At 44.7% G+C, this 14,571-nt stretch overlaps 1 protein-coding gene across 1 annotated transcript in view; it reads right to left on the reverse strand.

Annotated features, from left to right (window-relative positions):
- The window catches only part of cd2ap (CD2-associated protein), a gene marked incomplete in the record, with an annotated part of 43,315 nt that extends 36,573 nt beyond the window's left edge, over nucleotides 1-6,742 (reverse strand). The window contains 3 exon segments of the mRNA XM_035678403.1: nucleotides 3,143-3,300; nucleotides 6,053-6,196; nucleotides 6,323-6,742. Of these exon segments, the coding sequence (XP_035534296.1) occupies nucleotides 3,143-3,196 (54 nt within the window).
- Nucleotides 6,743-14,571: the final 7,829 nt, after the last annotated feature.

Genomic DNA, 14,571 nt, shown 5'->3' on the forward strand with positions numbered 1-14,571 from the left:
GTGTGTGTGTGTGTGTACCAGGCACTGAGACAGAGAGATGAGAGGAAAGGCAACAGAATAAGAGAAAGACAAACAATCCCAGGCAGAGACAGACTAAAATGAACAGCTTCAGACAGCAGAGACAGAAAATAGAAAACTGAAGAGAGAGAGAGAAGATAAATGTGAACACTCGAGAAGGACTCCCACCCCTCTCAGGTGTCTGTGTGTACCTCATTGACACTGCTGAAGAGTGTGAAGCAGCGCATTTCGAGAGCTTAAAAAGGCGAGATCACACATCCCAACATACACACGCGCAAACCTACAAACTGTTTTTCCACTCACTGGGTGTTAATTAGATTGCACATGCATTGTTTATGCGTGTTCTTTTGTTAAAGTAGAAGTAGAGAACTTGGCCAACACAATGGCACAGTGCTCTTTACTGAAGAGGCTAATGGCTGCGAGTCTATAGCGAGTGTTCCAGGATTTTTCAATCTCTAGATACGCATTCTCTCAACGCGTGGACTCAAGTACTCGGGCTGGAAGATCTCCATGGTGACACAAGTATCAGCTTGGCAGTTGTGTGGTTTCATTATCATGCACACTGCAACTGTCTGTCTGTTGGTTTTGGACAGAAGGACTCGGAGGTGCAGTTCTCACCCCTTGTTTATACATTGACATTTTAAGGCACTTTATTTTGGAGCCCAAATGTGTTCTTTAATTTAATAGGTATATTATATAGCTTTATCATCATCATTAAAAAAGGTATTCATCTAATCTGTCACGTACACGTAGTCACATTAAAGTCCTACACACCCAGAAGCACTTGGACCAGCATAAGCAAAAACTTAGACGTTCCTTTCTTCAAGATGACCTTCCACTCATTACATTCATTTTAAGGATATTACAATGAGACATTCACAACTAACCATGATGAAGCACTCTTAAATTCCTTACCATCTCCCTCCCAGGCAAGTTTCCTGTCCCTCGATCATTCAGCTACAACCCCAATTAAAAGGGAAGAAGAAGGCAACATCTCAGACGACAGTAGCGCTGTCGGGGGCAAAGTTCAACAGCCAGCAGGCTCCTTAGAGGATTAACTATCCAAGCTCGGTGACTGGGCCAGGCTGCTCAGCTGATTACCTATCTCACTGCGCAGGATTATGGAGTGAGGAGTGAAGAAAGAAGGCGAGGGAGAAGAGGAGCCAGCTGCACTGTCGGGACTCATTTCACAGTGCATTAGCTGGGTAAATATCTCGCACAGAAAAGGCAAATTTCACAGTAGAGCACTCAGGTGCCGTAAGTGTTCCACCAAGTCATAACAAGAGATGACTGTGACTCAGTTCCACCAAAAGCACACACTGTGGATGTACTGGTCTACAGCTACATGGTTATTAGCCGCAAACGGAGTCTTCAAATTGGATTTAAAATGGAATTTTCACAGCCCTTCAAATAAAAACCTGTAGAATGTTAAGCACCTAAGCCCATTCACAACACCTTTACTCTGAATTCAACTGATTTCAATGGAAACGTCATGTTAGTAGATTCACTAAAGGGTGCAAAGTAAATCAACTTTGGTGAAATTTTGCAGGAGCAATCACAAAGTGGAGTCTTAAATGTAAGAATACAATCATTTTACCGCCCCTTTCATACACTTCGCTGGTCACAAAACACTGGGAACTCGTCGTGATGAAACATTTTTAAGAATGAACACTGCTGAGTTAGGTTTCCTCAATATGGCCAAAACAATTCAAAAACAATTTGTTTTCAAACTTGGATACAAATTAGGATTTTTAATGATTGTTTTCTGCTAAACGCAGCATGATAAACAGTACTGAAATGTACCGCAGTGCTGCAGACAGAAAAAAAGGGGACACAAGGCCCCTTAGATCTACAGATCAAGGGCTTTTATAGTCCCCCTGAAAACATATCAGCAGAATGTTAGACTCTCAAAAGGCTACCACTTTCTCTCTCTTGCCTAACCCTGCAAGGATTCTTTACCTGAGTTTCATTCTGCATTGAGGAATGTCTGTATTCCTGTGCAGTACACTCATTATATATTTATCCATCTATTTAAAGTTCTTTTGTCTTGTGATGGTCTTTTAGCTCAGCACTTTTTAAAAGCGCACTATGAATAGATTAGACCGTGACATCGGATTTTTTAGATCTTTATGTGCGAGACAGTTGAGCAAGAATAAAAAAAGACTGGTAACACCCACGAGTCATTGTTGGGCATGGTTAAAATTACAGGTTAGCCCGTGCAGACATGGACTGTCAGTAGCAGATGCTTTAACTAAGCACAGACATCCACTTTAATAATCAGTCTCAGCACAGATGGAGCAGAAATCTGATATTGCTGTTTGTGTTTCCTGACAAGACATCAGCCTGATATCTGCAGATCGCTAGCTAGCTAACATTAGCTACTCTCAACACAGACGAATCTCCGCACTGTTGACTCCCTTGGCTTCACCTTGCATAACCAGAGACACACAAACACAAACTGAGCTCAGATCAGGGAGCAGAGTTTATTCCTCTTGGAGATGCGAATGTTAATTGCACCGCGAGAGCCGGAGCCAGCTAGCCACCTGGAGACGGGCAGAGACACCTGAAGTCACTGAATCAGTCCTTTAAACTGTGCTGGATGTGAAATTCACAGTTTACAGAATGTAGCCAGTTCTCATCTATGTTCTCATCTATGAGTGAATGTGTGTTGCCCTTGTAGGTGGTGACAACAGGCTCGTTGGAGCTGGGCCAGGCAAACAATCGAAACAGCCAAAAGGTTCCTGATAAGTGAATTAAGCCTGTACTGCAGGAACCAAGAGGATTCAAACTGGACTTCAGCTCCGTGTAGGCCAAGAGGTTCATTCTGTGCTGCTTTTAAATCGGTTGAAAAATCCAGTCATCACCGTGCTGTAAATCCTAACACCTGCTCATTTTGTCTTCAGAAATATTCAAATGCTTCAACAAAGAACCCATTTCTTCTCAACCAAGCATACAGCCCTCTCGGATGTGGGTGTGGAAATCAGTGAGCACGTCTGCTGCAGCCTGTGCCCAGCCCTCTCGCCGCTAATGGAACAGCACACAAACGCATTTCAAACCTCAGAGGAAGTGCACGCTCAGCTCTGCACAAGTTAACTCTATTAGAACTCAACATTTTTCCTCTCACCTTAACAAAGTTGTCAGGGAACAGGCCCCTTTTCCCGTTGAGGTCCCCCTCCATCCAGCCATCCTCCTCTATGTACCGCACGTTCTTGATGATGTCGCCCAGCCGCAGGGTCAGCTCGTCATCGTGGAGCGCGTCGTACTCGAACTCCACCACGACCTCTACTCCACACAGGATGAGGGAGGAAAGAGACGGGAGGGGGGGGGGAGGAAGGAGGGGAAGAATAGTGTTAGAAAGTCAGGAAGCCAATGCGAGGGGGAAAGAGAATAGAAAAGAGAAAAACACAGGAGAGTAAAGACAAGAAAGGAAACGTGCAGGACGGGTAGAAGTGGAAGAAGAGAAACAATAAGAGACAGAAATGAACTAAATATCAAAGTGTCACAGTAACAGCAGCCACTCATTTTCCCCAGCATGTATTCCCAAGTGATGCAACAGAACTCGTGTTACTACAACTGACATCTACTTTGGATTTTTGGCAGGAACAGCTGCAGTGATTATTCATGCATCCATTAGTTGTCACTTTTTATGAAGAAGTGTCCAAATTCTCAGACTTCAGGTTCTCAAATGGGAATATTTTATTTGCCTTTTTTAACTTTGTGTTGTGGACAAAAGAAGACATTCGAGGACATCACCTTGCGCTTTGCAAGCAGTGATCAACATTTTTCACCATTTTCTGACATTTTATGGACCAAACATGAAGTTCCAATAGTCAAGACCTCCAACAGTGAGAATAAGTGGACAAAGACTGGACTCTGCAGTGGTTGTTGAGCCCCTGGTTGAATGCCATTGGTTGTTCTAGTGATTATCTGCTTTTGTTTTAGTGTCTGCATCCACACAAGTGTTCTGAACATTACAATAGGAGTAAATCAGGTTGAATCCAGAGCAGCTATCCAGTGAAACTCAAACTTTGGGAACAGAAGTTGTCTAGCGTTCCCATGTACTAGAAAGAGAGAGAAAATAAGTATGCTGTTCAGAATGTCAACACAATCCAGAACAAAAACAAACAAAATGCTTTAACATGTTTTCTTAAGTGCATTAACAGTATAAGATAAGGAAGGAATGGCAAATCAATAGTAAAAGAATAGAAAGTAATACATGAATCACTCGGTTTGGTTTCTGTGGTAACAATCACAATGAACAATGATCTAGATTAAGTATGGCAGTGTGAATGGGGGAAATCTACAGACCCTAGCTCTGAAAAACAATACACGTCTCAGTTAAACAAGTTGTCTTCATTCAGTCTAGAGCCTGACGTTTCCCCGTGACGTTAATGTACTGCTGAGTACAGTAATTACACCTGGCCGATCTTTAAACCTGCACCATGAGACCAAAGGTACCTTCACAAAAACCTGAGGGCAACAACACAGGCTTCTTCCTGAAACTAGAGCTCAATACAACCACTGTCAATACTGGCCCACACGGAATATGACAGCAGGACGCTGCCTTTAAAACGCCGCCGAGGTACACAGCTTCAATCATCGTTGATTGGACGTACACGGCGTGCGCCATTTTCCGATTTGCTGAAACGTACGTCTGATGACAAAGAGAGCTACAGACGGCGAGAGAGAGTGACGGGCTGCTTCCAGCCGGTTGAGCAGCCTCTAAAAATAAGCGGACTGCAGAGGAGTAACTGGTAGTGAGGTATTTCACTACGCGCTGTCGCCCTTTAACACACGCTGACTCACTGCGGAGAGGCTCCGCTGGCATGGCTGGCTTCACACCGAGCACAGCCAAAACAAAAACATGACTGCACACTTTTTATCTCCTCTAACAGACCGACGTACACTCCCCAACCCCACCGCGCAATCACACACACAAAACCACACAGGGGGCGGAGCCGTTCAGCTCAGCTCTGACTGTTGCTGTGTGTGTGTGTGTGTGTGTGTGTGTGTGTGTGTGGTCAGTGCTGAGCAGCCAGGAACAAAATGACCGTCGGTGCGGTGTGTGTGTGTGTGTGTGTGTGCTGTGGACATGCACCAGCCCTTGGGCCGTTAACTCACTGCGAGCAGGCCCGTGGCACGAGCTTCCAAGGAGAACTGGCCGCTGGACCAACCGGAAACAGTCGGAGCAGCGGTTCAACAGGAGGGAGATGGTGGCCTGCTCCGCTGTCTTACTGCTGACGGGGAGAAAGCCAACGGTCGTCTGCAGTGAGGGGTTAGCACACACAAACACACACAGCAACCGTCACAGCAAGGGCAGTGCTGGGCCGTGTGGTGGGCTTCTGGCAGTTTCACTGTATGGCAGGTTTTGGTTTTGGGGGTTTTTACACGTGCAGTTTAATGTGCTGAGCAGCTATCAGCCGCCTTGCCTGCAAACTGCCATTAGCGGGGCACTTTTGCCCCAGTGAATGTCTGTTGGCTCGTTCAACAAGCTGCAGTGCAGGACGAGATGCGGTCCTGTTTGGGACAGTGAATGTGGCTCCGCTCGGCCTGTAATAGAACGCTGATGTCACGGCTTTAAGATTTGACTAGCTGTGTGTAAATGAGGACTATATCTACATAGACGGATGCCGGGCCATCAAATGAATGCAAAACTTGTGGGTTCCATTACAAAACCAAAAAATAAATATAAATTTCCCACTTTTGGTTTCTGATTTTTTCCCCACAGAAGAACACAGGACGTGTGATTCAGAGAGCAGATATTTGTGCAATAGCACACAACAACTAATTCATTTCAGTTAGATTTTAAATGATGCAACAAAAAACATCTTGGAATTGGCTTAAACACTCCCAAGATGGGAAAAAGAGGAGTTTTTCCTGTTCTTCCCACTCTGCACTTGAATGCAGCGTCACAACCTACAAAGCAACAAGTGTCATCCAAGTTCTTTTTAAAGCTGGACACACAAATATTAACAAAGCCCTCTTTTAAAAAGTCACTTCTGACACTTTGATGTATTCCCTAACGTCTGCTTACTGTGTCCTTGAATTGTAGAAAGCTCAGGTTAAGACCTCACTCCTCTGCATGCCTCTCTGGATGATCTCAGAGCAGTTTCAACAGTCAGATGAGGACGTGCCAACTAGTCTTCTGGCAGCTGATTCTGCAGCTGCAGAACTGAAACTGTGCAGCAGGTTGATATATGAAAAAGAAATAAATACACATCTATACACACACACAGAAGACAGGTGTTCTAAAAGTTTCATTTTAGACAGGACACTTGTAGCAGCTCTGTCAGCTCATACACACCTCTGCAGGAGCCCAGCTCTCACTGAGCACCAGACCACCAAAGACACTTAATCCTGCCTCGGTCCCACCATGGTCACCATCCAGCACATGTATGGACAGGATGTTAAACTCTCTCAGCCACGGATTGGTGGAGACCGAGCAGGCGTTATGAATGAGGAAGTGAAACCACTTTGAGCTTAATATACTTCCAAGCGTGGCGAGTCACACTAATCTCCTGTCAGTGTCTGTCACACTGAGCCCAGCTGCTGTCCAGCCGCTTCTAACTGAAACCCACTCACATTCCCAGCAGCACTGCAGATCAGCTGACGGTGACACTATATTCACGCTCCACACCGTACCCTGCAAGCAACAGTCTACGACACACGAGCAACACTCAAATAAACAACGCGGCCGAGACCCCCGACAGTCATTTGGGATTACCAGTGCGTATAACCACAGGAAGAGATATGATCTGCTGCCGTAAACAGAGGCACGCGCTGGCAGGCACGATCGTACTCTGTTAAGGTAGTGCAACATACGGCGCGCTCCTCGTCTTCCACATGACTGGATGTGGAGCAGAGGGACTTTCTGCAACCACACAGATCACGGCGCCCCAGCAACCGCACAAACACGCCCTGCCAGAGGAACTCACTTCCAAACACACTGCTATACACTTACTTATACGTTAGGCTTTGGATGCAGACGGCAGCTAATGCAGTGTTCCTTCAATGATTCCTATTGTGGTCTTCAGTGGAGGAAAAGCAACACAAAATGAAGAAATGGTTTAGTCCGACCAACATTACATTAGGAGGAAGGAAGTGATTTTTTGGAACATGTATTAAAAACTGCCCCTTTAGCCTCCAATCCTGTGTAAGGGCACATTCCCAACATTCAGCATTCATTTAAATGACTGTAAATGGCAGCCGCTGTGGGGTTTTCACCAGCAGTGAGAGCTGATGACGACCCTCATCAGTCTGCAGTCACCCTCTTGCAGACTGATGAGGGTCGTCTCTGTCAATGTACACGTTTTTCAGTCTCAACACACTAGGAAGAACACTACAGCGCTGCTTTTGTCCAAAACTGGACTAATTCTCACTGAAAAGCTTGAAAGGTTTGTCCTATAACATTTATTGTAATGGCACTGGATGACTATATTTCCAACATGTAGCAGATTCCACAAAATGTCCTCAACAGAAACCTTTGAAACCTTTTTAGATTATGGGGTTTTCTGGAGGCTGAGCTCTGGGGGTGGGAATGTGGGTTGAGTACAAAATGCCTCCTCTTAATATGTGAGAGGACAAGCAATACATAGATGAACTCTGATGGTCTCTAGGAGTGAGGCATTTTCTCACTCACTGTGGCTGCTGCTGCTGCTGCTGAATGAGTGCAGTGAGTGATGGTGTCGGCCTGTGAAATACCAGCAGTGGGGCAGTGGACAAAGTCTTCTTGGTTTGTTCCTCGGAGGAAATGCCTTTCTAAATGCATTTAAACGCAGCCAAAAACAGCCAGCGTACAGGTGGCTTGTGTGAGTGTGTGCGTGCGTGTGTGCGAGTGTGTGCGAGTGTGTGCGTGAGAGTGTGTGTGTGTGTGTGTGTGTGTGTGTGTGTGTGCGCAGCAGGAGCAAACTTCCTGCCAGTTATGGTCAAATATTTCTCCTGACAAGTGGCCCAGAGGGAAAAACGGAGAGTTTCCTTGAGAAATGAAAGTGAAAACCCGGCTAACAACAGCGGTAACCTGGACTACAGCAACCCAAGGTCAGATCACACAAGGGCCTTCAGTCAGGGTTTACCTCGGGGGCTTGTGCTGAGGTTGGAGAGGGACTTTGTTCATCCAGCGCTGCCATAACTGTCTGTGATATCAATACTGGCTTATTATTAAGCTTTTCCAGCCAAACTAAATGCACTGTGTGTCTTTCAGAATGTACAACTAACAGAATAAATGACTGTTAAATGCCAACTGCTTTCATTGCTAAAGCAGGAAGCTAGCTGGCTTGCATGCATGTCTCCGTGGCAACCTTTGTGTTAATGTATCAAGTGTGCATATGGGTCAGCAGGTCTGCTAGTCATGGCCAACATGATGTCAGACTGTACAACAGTACAATATGATGCTTACATGCTGTTACTGGTGTAGAGTTCAGCATTAGCTGATTAATCAGTTAGTCATCAACTCGGAAATTAACTCATTTTGTTTTAATAATCTATGAATTGTTGTTGAGTTACTTTAAGAAAAAAAAAGTGTGAATCATTTCTGGTTTCTTTAGTGCTCCATGACAGCAAACTGGATATGTTTAGGTGGTGGACGAAAAGAGACATCTGAGGAAAAGCTCACCTTGAGCTTTGGGAAACACTGAACAACCAATCAGTTCATTGAAAGATCGGAAGAAGGATTAATTGCAGACCTATATTGGGGTCATTTGTGCAGAGGAGTACTCACATTCTTCTATATAGCGAAAATGAGAACTCACACACCACCGGACCTAACGTTACAGGCAGGATTTATTTATTTAGTATTTTCTTTCATTCCAGTCCAGTCTGAACGTCTCAGCATCTTGGGGCCCAGCAGCAGCGGTTGTTCTGTAGCCCTGCCACAAATGCAGAAACAGGTCAAAAAGCTAAGAGCTCTGGCCAGAAGTGCATCCGCTAAATGGTGTGCTGTCAAGCAGACGATGAGGAGAGTGTAAAGACTGTACAAGCATGAGATGAGATGCAAGAGAAGGAGGAGTGCTGGACGTCTGCAGCACCTCACTGCAGTCTTAAAAATACTAAAGACGTGTCCAGAGTTAGCGACAGTTATTTGCATGACATTAGATGCACATGGCATGTTTCCACAGCTCACACATGTGGAAATGAATGCGTTTCAGGAGACCTAAGCTGAACTCTAGGTGAGAGGTCTGATACACATCTAGGCTGACACTGAGCACTTCAACAGTGTCATGGGTACTCAAATCACTAGTTGTTCTTCACTTTGCATGTGGCATGACAATATAGCTGCTCTTTGTATAACCAGCAGTTCTGAGCACTGAGCACAGTAATAATGATGGGGACAAAGTTCAAGACTTGTGAAACTTGCTGGATGAGTGATGAAACATCCCCAAGACAAAAACAACAAGTCCTTTAGCCTTTAACTTGCTGCTTCTAGACAGCAGACTACAGTGGCTTTGACAGAGGGATATGAAGATAAAGAACAGTGCAGTGCCTCTTGTAACGTACAGAGACAATCTTTGGACCAGTACCAAACACACTGCTGCGTCACTTCCTGACAGGTGACCGGGCTTTGCCCACAGGTTTACAGAGCACCAGCACCAAGGGGAAAACACAGTCAAAGTGTCTGTGACGAGGCTGTTAAAACACCCAATCCCGTCGGTACAACAGAGCTCCATTTCTTGTTAAATCAATCGGCGCAACATTTCAGTACCTGAGAGCGCATCTGGGTCAGAGAGAAAGTGAGAGAGTAAAGAGAGAAAGTGAGAGAGAGAGTAGCTTTAAGAGCTTTGTAATGCAAAACTGAGCAGGGCAACACATGTAACCTGTGGAAGCACTTTGTCAAACACAGAATATATCTACAGGGAGAAGAGTGTACGTTACGGTGTTCGACGGCCCCAACGCAAACTCCCTCGCCACAGCTGCAGGCCAGCCATCGACTGCTTCATCCACATCCTCAGGTCATTCATCAGCTAGTGTGATCGGTGTTGGTGGAGATAACTGGGCCGCTCTCACGGCTGGCTGCCGTTAGCTTACAGTTTGACTAGCGTTAGCCACAGGCCTGTACACAGTGAGAAACTGACCTGATAACAGGAGACAGTGGAGTACCAAAAAGAGCTACCACTGGGTACCGCTACCACAGTCCATGTACTGCTATCAATTCACATGTAACAGTACTGACAGTATATAGAAGCACCCAACCCTACTAGTAAGAAATAAACGACGGAAAGGAGTAAAAGAGAAAAAATGAAGAATACACACACACACACAAGGAAACCAGCTATCTTGTTAACAGAGGTTTGACACCTAGGCCTTGGGGAGTGGCGGCTGAGGATTCCTGACATATTTGCTGCAGCTGAGACACGAGAGAGAGAGAGAGAGAGAGAGACTCCGTCACAACTCGTGGTAGCACTTGAGGAAGCTGCTTAACAGTGACAAGTTATCCCTAGATATTGGCCGGGTTCCTTAAATGTCGAGTGTCTGGTCATACAGACTGGTCCAGTTTCTCTAAATGGATTTGTATTATGCTTTTGTTGGTTTCTTCTATCATAATACAGCTGTTCAGTGCATACTTTCACACAGTTTTGACCTGAAGTGGATAAAGGCAAACTTTATAGTGGATAGTCATCCATTAAACAATGCCAGCCAAATACACATCACTTTATACTGTAAGCAAGCCACTGTTATCATATCCAGCTGTAGGGGTGAGTGTGGTCAAAGAGTGGAAACAATGCAGTTTGCTTATTTTAGATGTCAAAGGGCCTCTGAACTTATCGCATTAAACTCAAGCAATTTAAAAAAGTCATACAAACATATCCACACATGGGTTACAGCTATTTATGATACAAGTGCAGCTGCTTAGTACGAGCTTTAGACTTCTACTCAACTCCATGCAGACTCCACTGGCTAAAAGAAAACAAGAAAAGTGTTCAAACTCCTCCAACGTGTGCCTGATGTCTGACCTCCAGTGCAGTGACACCTGACTCTGACTGATTTCAACTTCCCAAACATGTAGACTCGTGTTGTCATGGTGAACAGAACTTACAATGTGATCGATGTAGCTTACTGATCTGAGTCCCACACAGACGTCTCGCTGTCACTGTAGTTAATAGGCGCCTCGCTGGCTCAACACAGGCATTAGTTGTGTGATGCGTTTGATGCCGGGGCTTATTATGTCCAATGTTATAATTCATTACCATCTAACAGTTGGGGCTTCTGCAGTCAACTTCAAGATACCTGTAGAGGCAACAAACTATTTCAAACAGCAACCAACAATTACAACAATAACAATTCTTTTCATTATCGATTGATCTGGCAAATCTTTTCTCAATTAGTTGTTTGGTCATAGTTTCCCAAGGTGACGTCCTCTAATGTCTTGTTTTGTCCACAACACAAAGATGTTCAGTTTACAGTCACAGAGGACTACAGAAAGCAGACAATACTCACTTTTGAGGAGCTGAAATCAGAGAATTTAAAATCAGGCTTTAAAATGAATACTTTATTATGAAACTAGGCAATTCATTTCATAGTTGGCAACTGATTGATTCATTGTTGCAGCTCTACGTACATGTCAATCAAACTAATGCTATTGCCTGTATGCTGCTTTGTTAAGAGTCTCTTTGTGTGTGTGTTTTCCCCATGCTCAGTCTTGCTTTACGTTGTGTTCCTCTTATCAGATTCTCTCTCTCTCTCTCTCTCTCTCTCTCAGAGTTAAACCAAGAGAGTGACTCAAACACTGCTCACTGCCAGTCTCACTGCACATATTTTGCTTTCTAATCTCTTTTATTCATGTCTATGTGCTAGCGTTGCCTTTAGGCGTCCTGAGAGTGCACGGCGAGTTTTGCCCTCACTTCCCGTCTGTGCGCCGGGTCGAGGTTCAGCAGAAGGGAAGGAATTTCCAGGTTCTTGTTTTCCTCTCCTCGCACAAAGCTTCCAGGTAAAGACTGAGTACAATATGGGCCTTATATAAGCCAGTGACAGACAGGAGGATGTTACAGAGGAGGGAGAGAGGGGGGAGAGGAAGGAAGGAAGAGAAAGGAGGGGGGGGGGATACTCAAGGCCACGCAGGCGAGCTGACTGCCAGGCACACTGTGTAAATCAGTGTGCTCTCTGTGGCTTTCACACACTCACTATCAGTGAAGAGGAAACCCATAACTGCATTCCTTCCCTCTGATCTGAGAGGTGGCTGATACCCCGACACAAACGGAGTGAGAGTTGTCCCGTTCACCTTCGTTTCCCCACAGGAGAACAGCTCACCGTGTGCACTTTCTACCAACGCCCTGCCACGCATTCCACACAGCTGGAAGCTTCGTTTGGGCAGGCACACATTCAGACAGCCTTTAAACGGTGTCTATCACTACTATTCAAGTTATTAAACAGGTCCTGCTTCACATGTTGCATAAGCAATAGTTGGAAGAGCAAACAAGAGGCCTACAGCCATGTGCAAACACTGGAGGTGCCTGTCAAATGTCAGACCCAACACGTCAGGGAAGTCTGAGGAAACGTAAGAACTGCTGCGTACTGCAGACGCAGTTACTATTATGACTAGGCCAGACAGTCCCACTGGGAGCCAAGGTAATTATAGTTCACTAAATAAAACTAGGCGATAAAACACATACAAACTAGATAAAAATGGAAACCAACTGGAACAATATTGTGTACTTAAAAACTTCAGCCGGTCTCAACTTGGTGAAACCTGCTAACACAAGCACAAGGAGGCATTAATGCAGATATTTATTGAGAGTGGGTATCTACATGGCTGAACTGCTTCAATCTGGCCCCTAACAAATAGCCATTATAAAACATTTTAAACAATAAACTCAAACCCAAACAAGCAACCCCACTCTGTAAACAATTAAAAGATGAAAATAAAAACTAATGAAAACACAGAAGAGTGTCCAAAGTCTGGGGCCCACAACCAGTGTCCTGTCTGTGGAGCACACCGTTCACCCCAGATCATAAGGGTGGAAATATACAGAGAGCAGAGCACCCACTGACGTCTCTGTTTTACCCAGTACCACCTTCCTGCACCACCACTGAGTGGAAAGACAACAGCTTTTCCATATTATTTTCTCCACGTGAGCGGAACGGCTCGCACTATACACGCAGAACTGCAACTCAAAGCATATTTTTACACTTCAGGTCTATTTTCTTCTGATTTCTTCGTTATTATTATTATTATAGTCTCTGCCAAAACAGCTACTCTCAATACTGCACCTGAACACATCCTGTGCACACTCACACTCCCGGCTAATGTGCTGCTTTAGCTACATGGGCTGTGTAAACCAATCAATTCGACAAAAATGATCCTTTGTCACCAATGTGGGGAATTCTTTTCTTTACCTGATATCAGAGTGAACTGATGAGACATGAGAAGACCACCGCCCTCACAGGCTGTGGGAAACTGGAACAGATGGCTTTCAACTGGCACATTAATCTTAGTGAAATAATAAATAACAGAGCTGCAGTCCATTAATACATCAGTCAACTGTCAGCCACTATTTGGATCATTTTTCAAGCCAAAGTGCCTGATATGCTGCTTGATCTTGTCTTGCATTAAAGTGAATACCTTTGAGTTCTGGACTGTCTGCTGGACAAAACCAGACATTGACTACGTCACCTTGTCTCTAGGAAACTGTGACTGGCAGTTCTGTTTTTTTTCATGTTTTATAGACCAAAGATTCTTCAAGAACATAATCTAGAGATGAATGGAAAATGAACACAATGGTTAGTTGCAGCCATGGGGGTGTGTGGGGGACTTCCACATTAAACCAGCTCCACAATGCAAACAGAACATGTCCCTCATTCTGCTGTTTGCTGTCTCTGTGAGTCTATGCAGGTCTAGGATCAGATGAGTGCAGAACACCCAACCATTACGATCTACTCCACCAGTTTACACAACTGCACAAGACAGCCATTTATTATGGAACTGATTGTATTGTCCTGTTTTATGGAGTATATTTACTGTTCTGTCATTGTTTTTGTTTACCTGCCCAGGGACAACAGAAGCAAATTAGCTGCTGGCTAACTCTGGCACAATTACTGTTAACTGTTAAAAATGAACAAATAAAGTAAAGAAACAAATAAAAGCTATAACTGTAGCGATAGAGAATGATTGTGCCTCACTTGTCATACCTGTGATTATATTATCCTAAGCAGAATGATAGCAGAATGATAAATACCTCTTTATGGGACCAAACTAGGTTACTGTTACAAATGAATGAAATTGTAAGCACCAGATTAACCATCCTAGGTAAACTGACCTTCATCAGTTAAGGTAAAACCAGGGTGGGAAACACGCACACACACACACACACAGGTAAATATTGGTTGAGGCCAGTGAGGTTAATATTCAATCAGACATTCTGGCACATGTCCAGTCTTTGTTAAGGTGGTTCAATAGAATGCTGCAGTGTGGCCGGCTAATAAAACAGCAGTGAGTGGGACTTCCTGGTGGCCTCGGGGGTTTAACAAGTCGTCTGTGCAGCCACACTGACCCCAGTCCACGTCCAGCTGGGGAACTTTGTTGCACGTCACCCCTGCTCTCTCTTTCCCTTCATTCTCTCCCTC

This window comes from Morone saxatilis, unplaced genomic scaffold (assembly GCF_004916995.1).
Source record: "Morone saxatilis isolate NCDOM2014 unplaced genomic scaffold, NCSU_SB_2.0 Contig7, whole genome shotgun sequence".
NCBI lineage: Eukaryota > Metazoa > Chordata > Actinopteri > Moronidae > Morone > Morone saxatilis.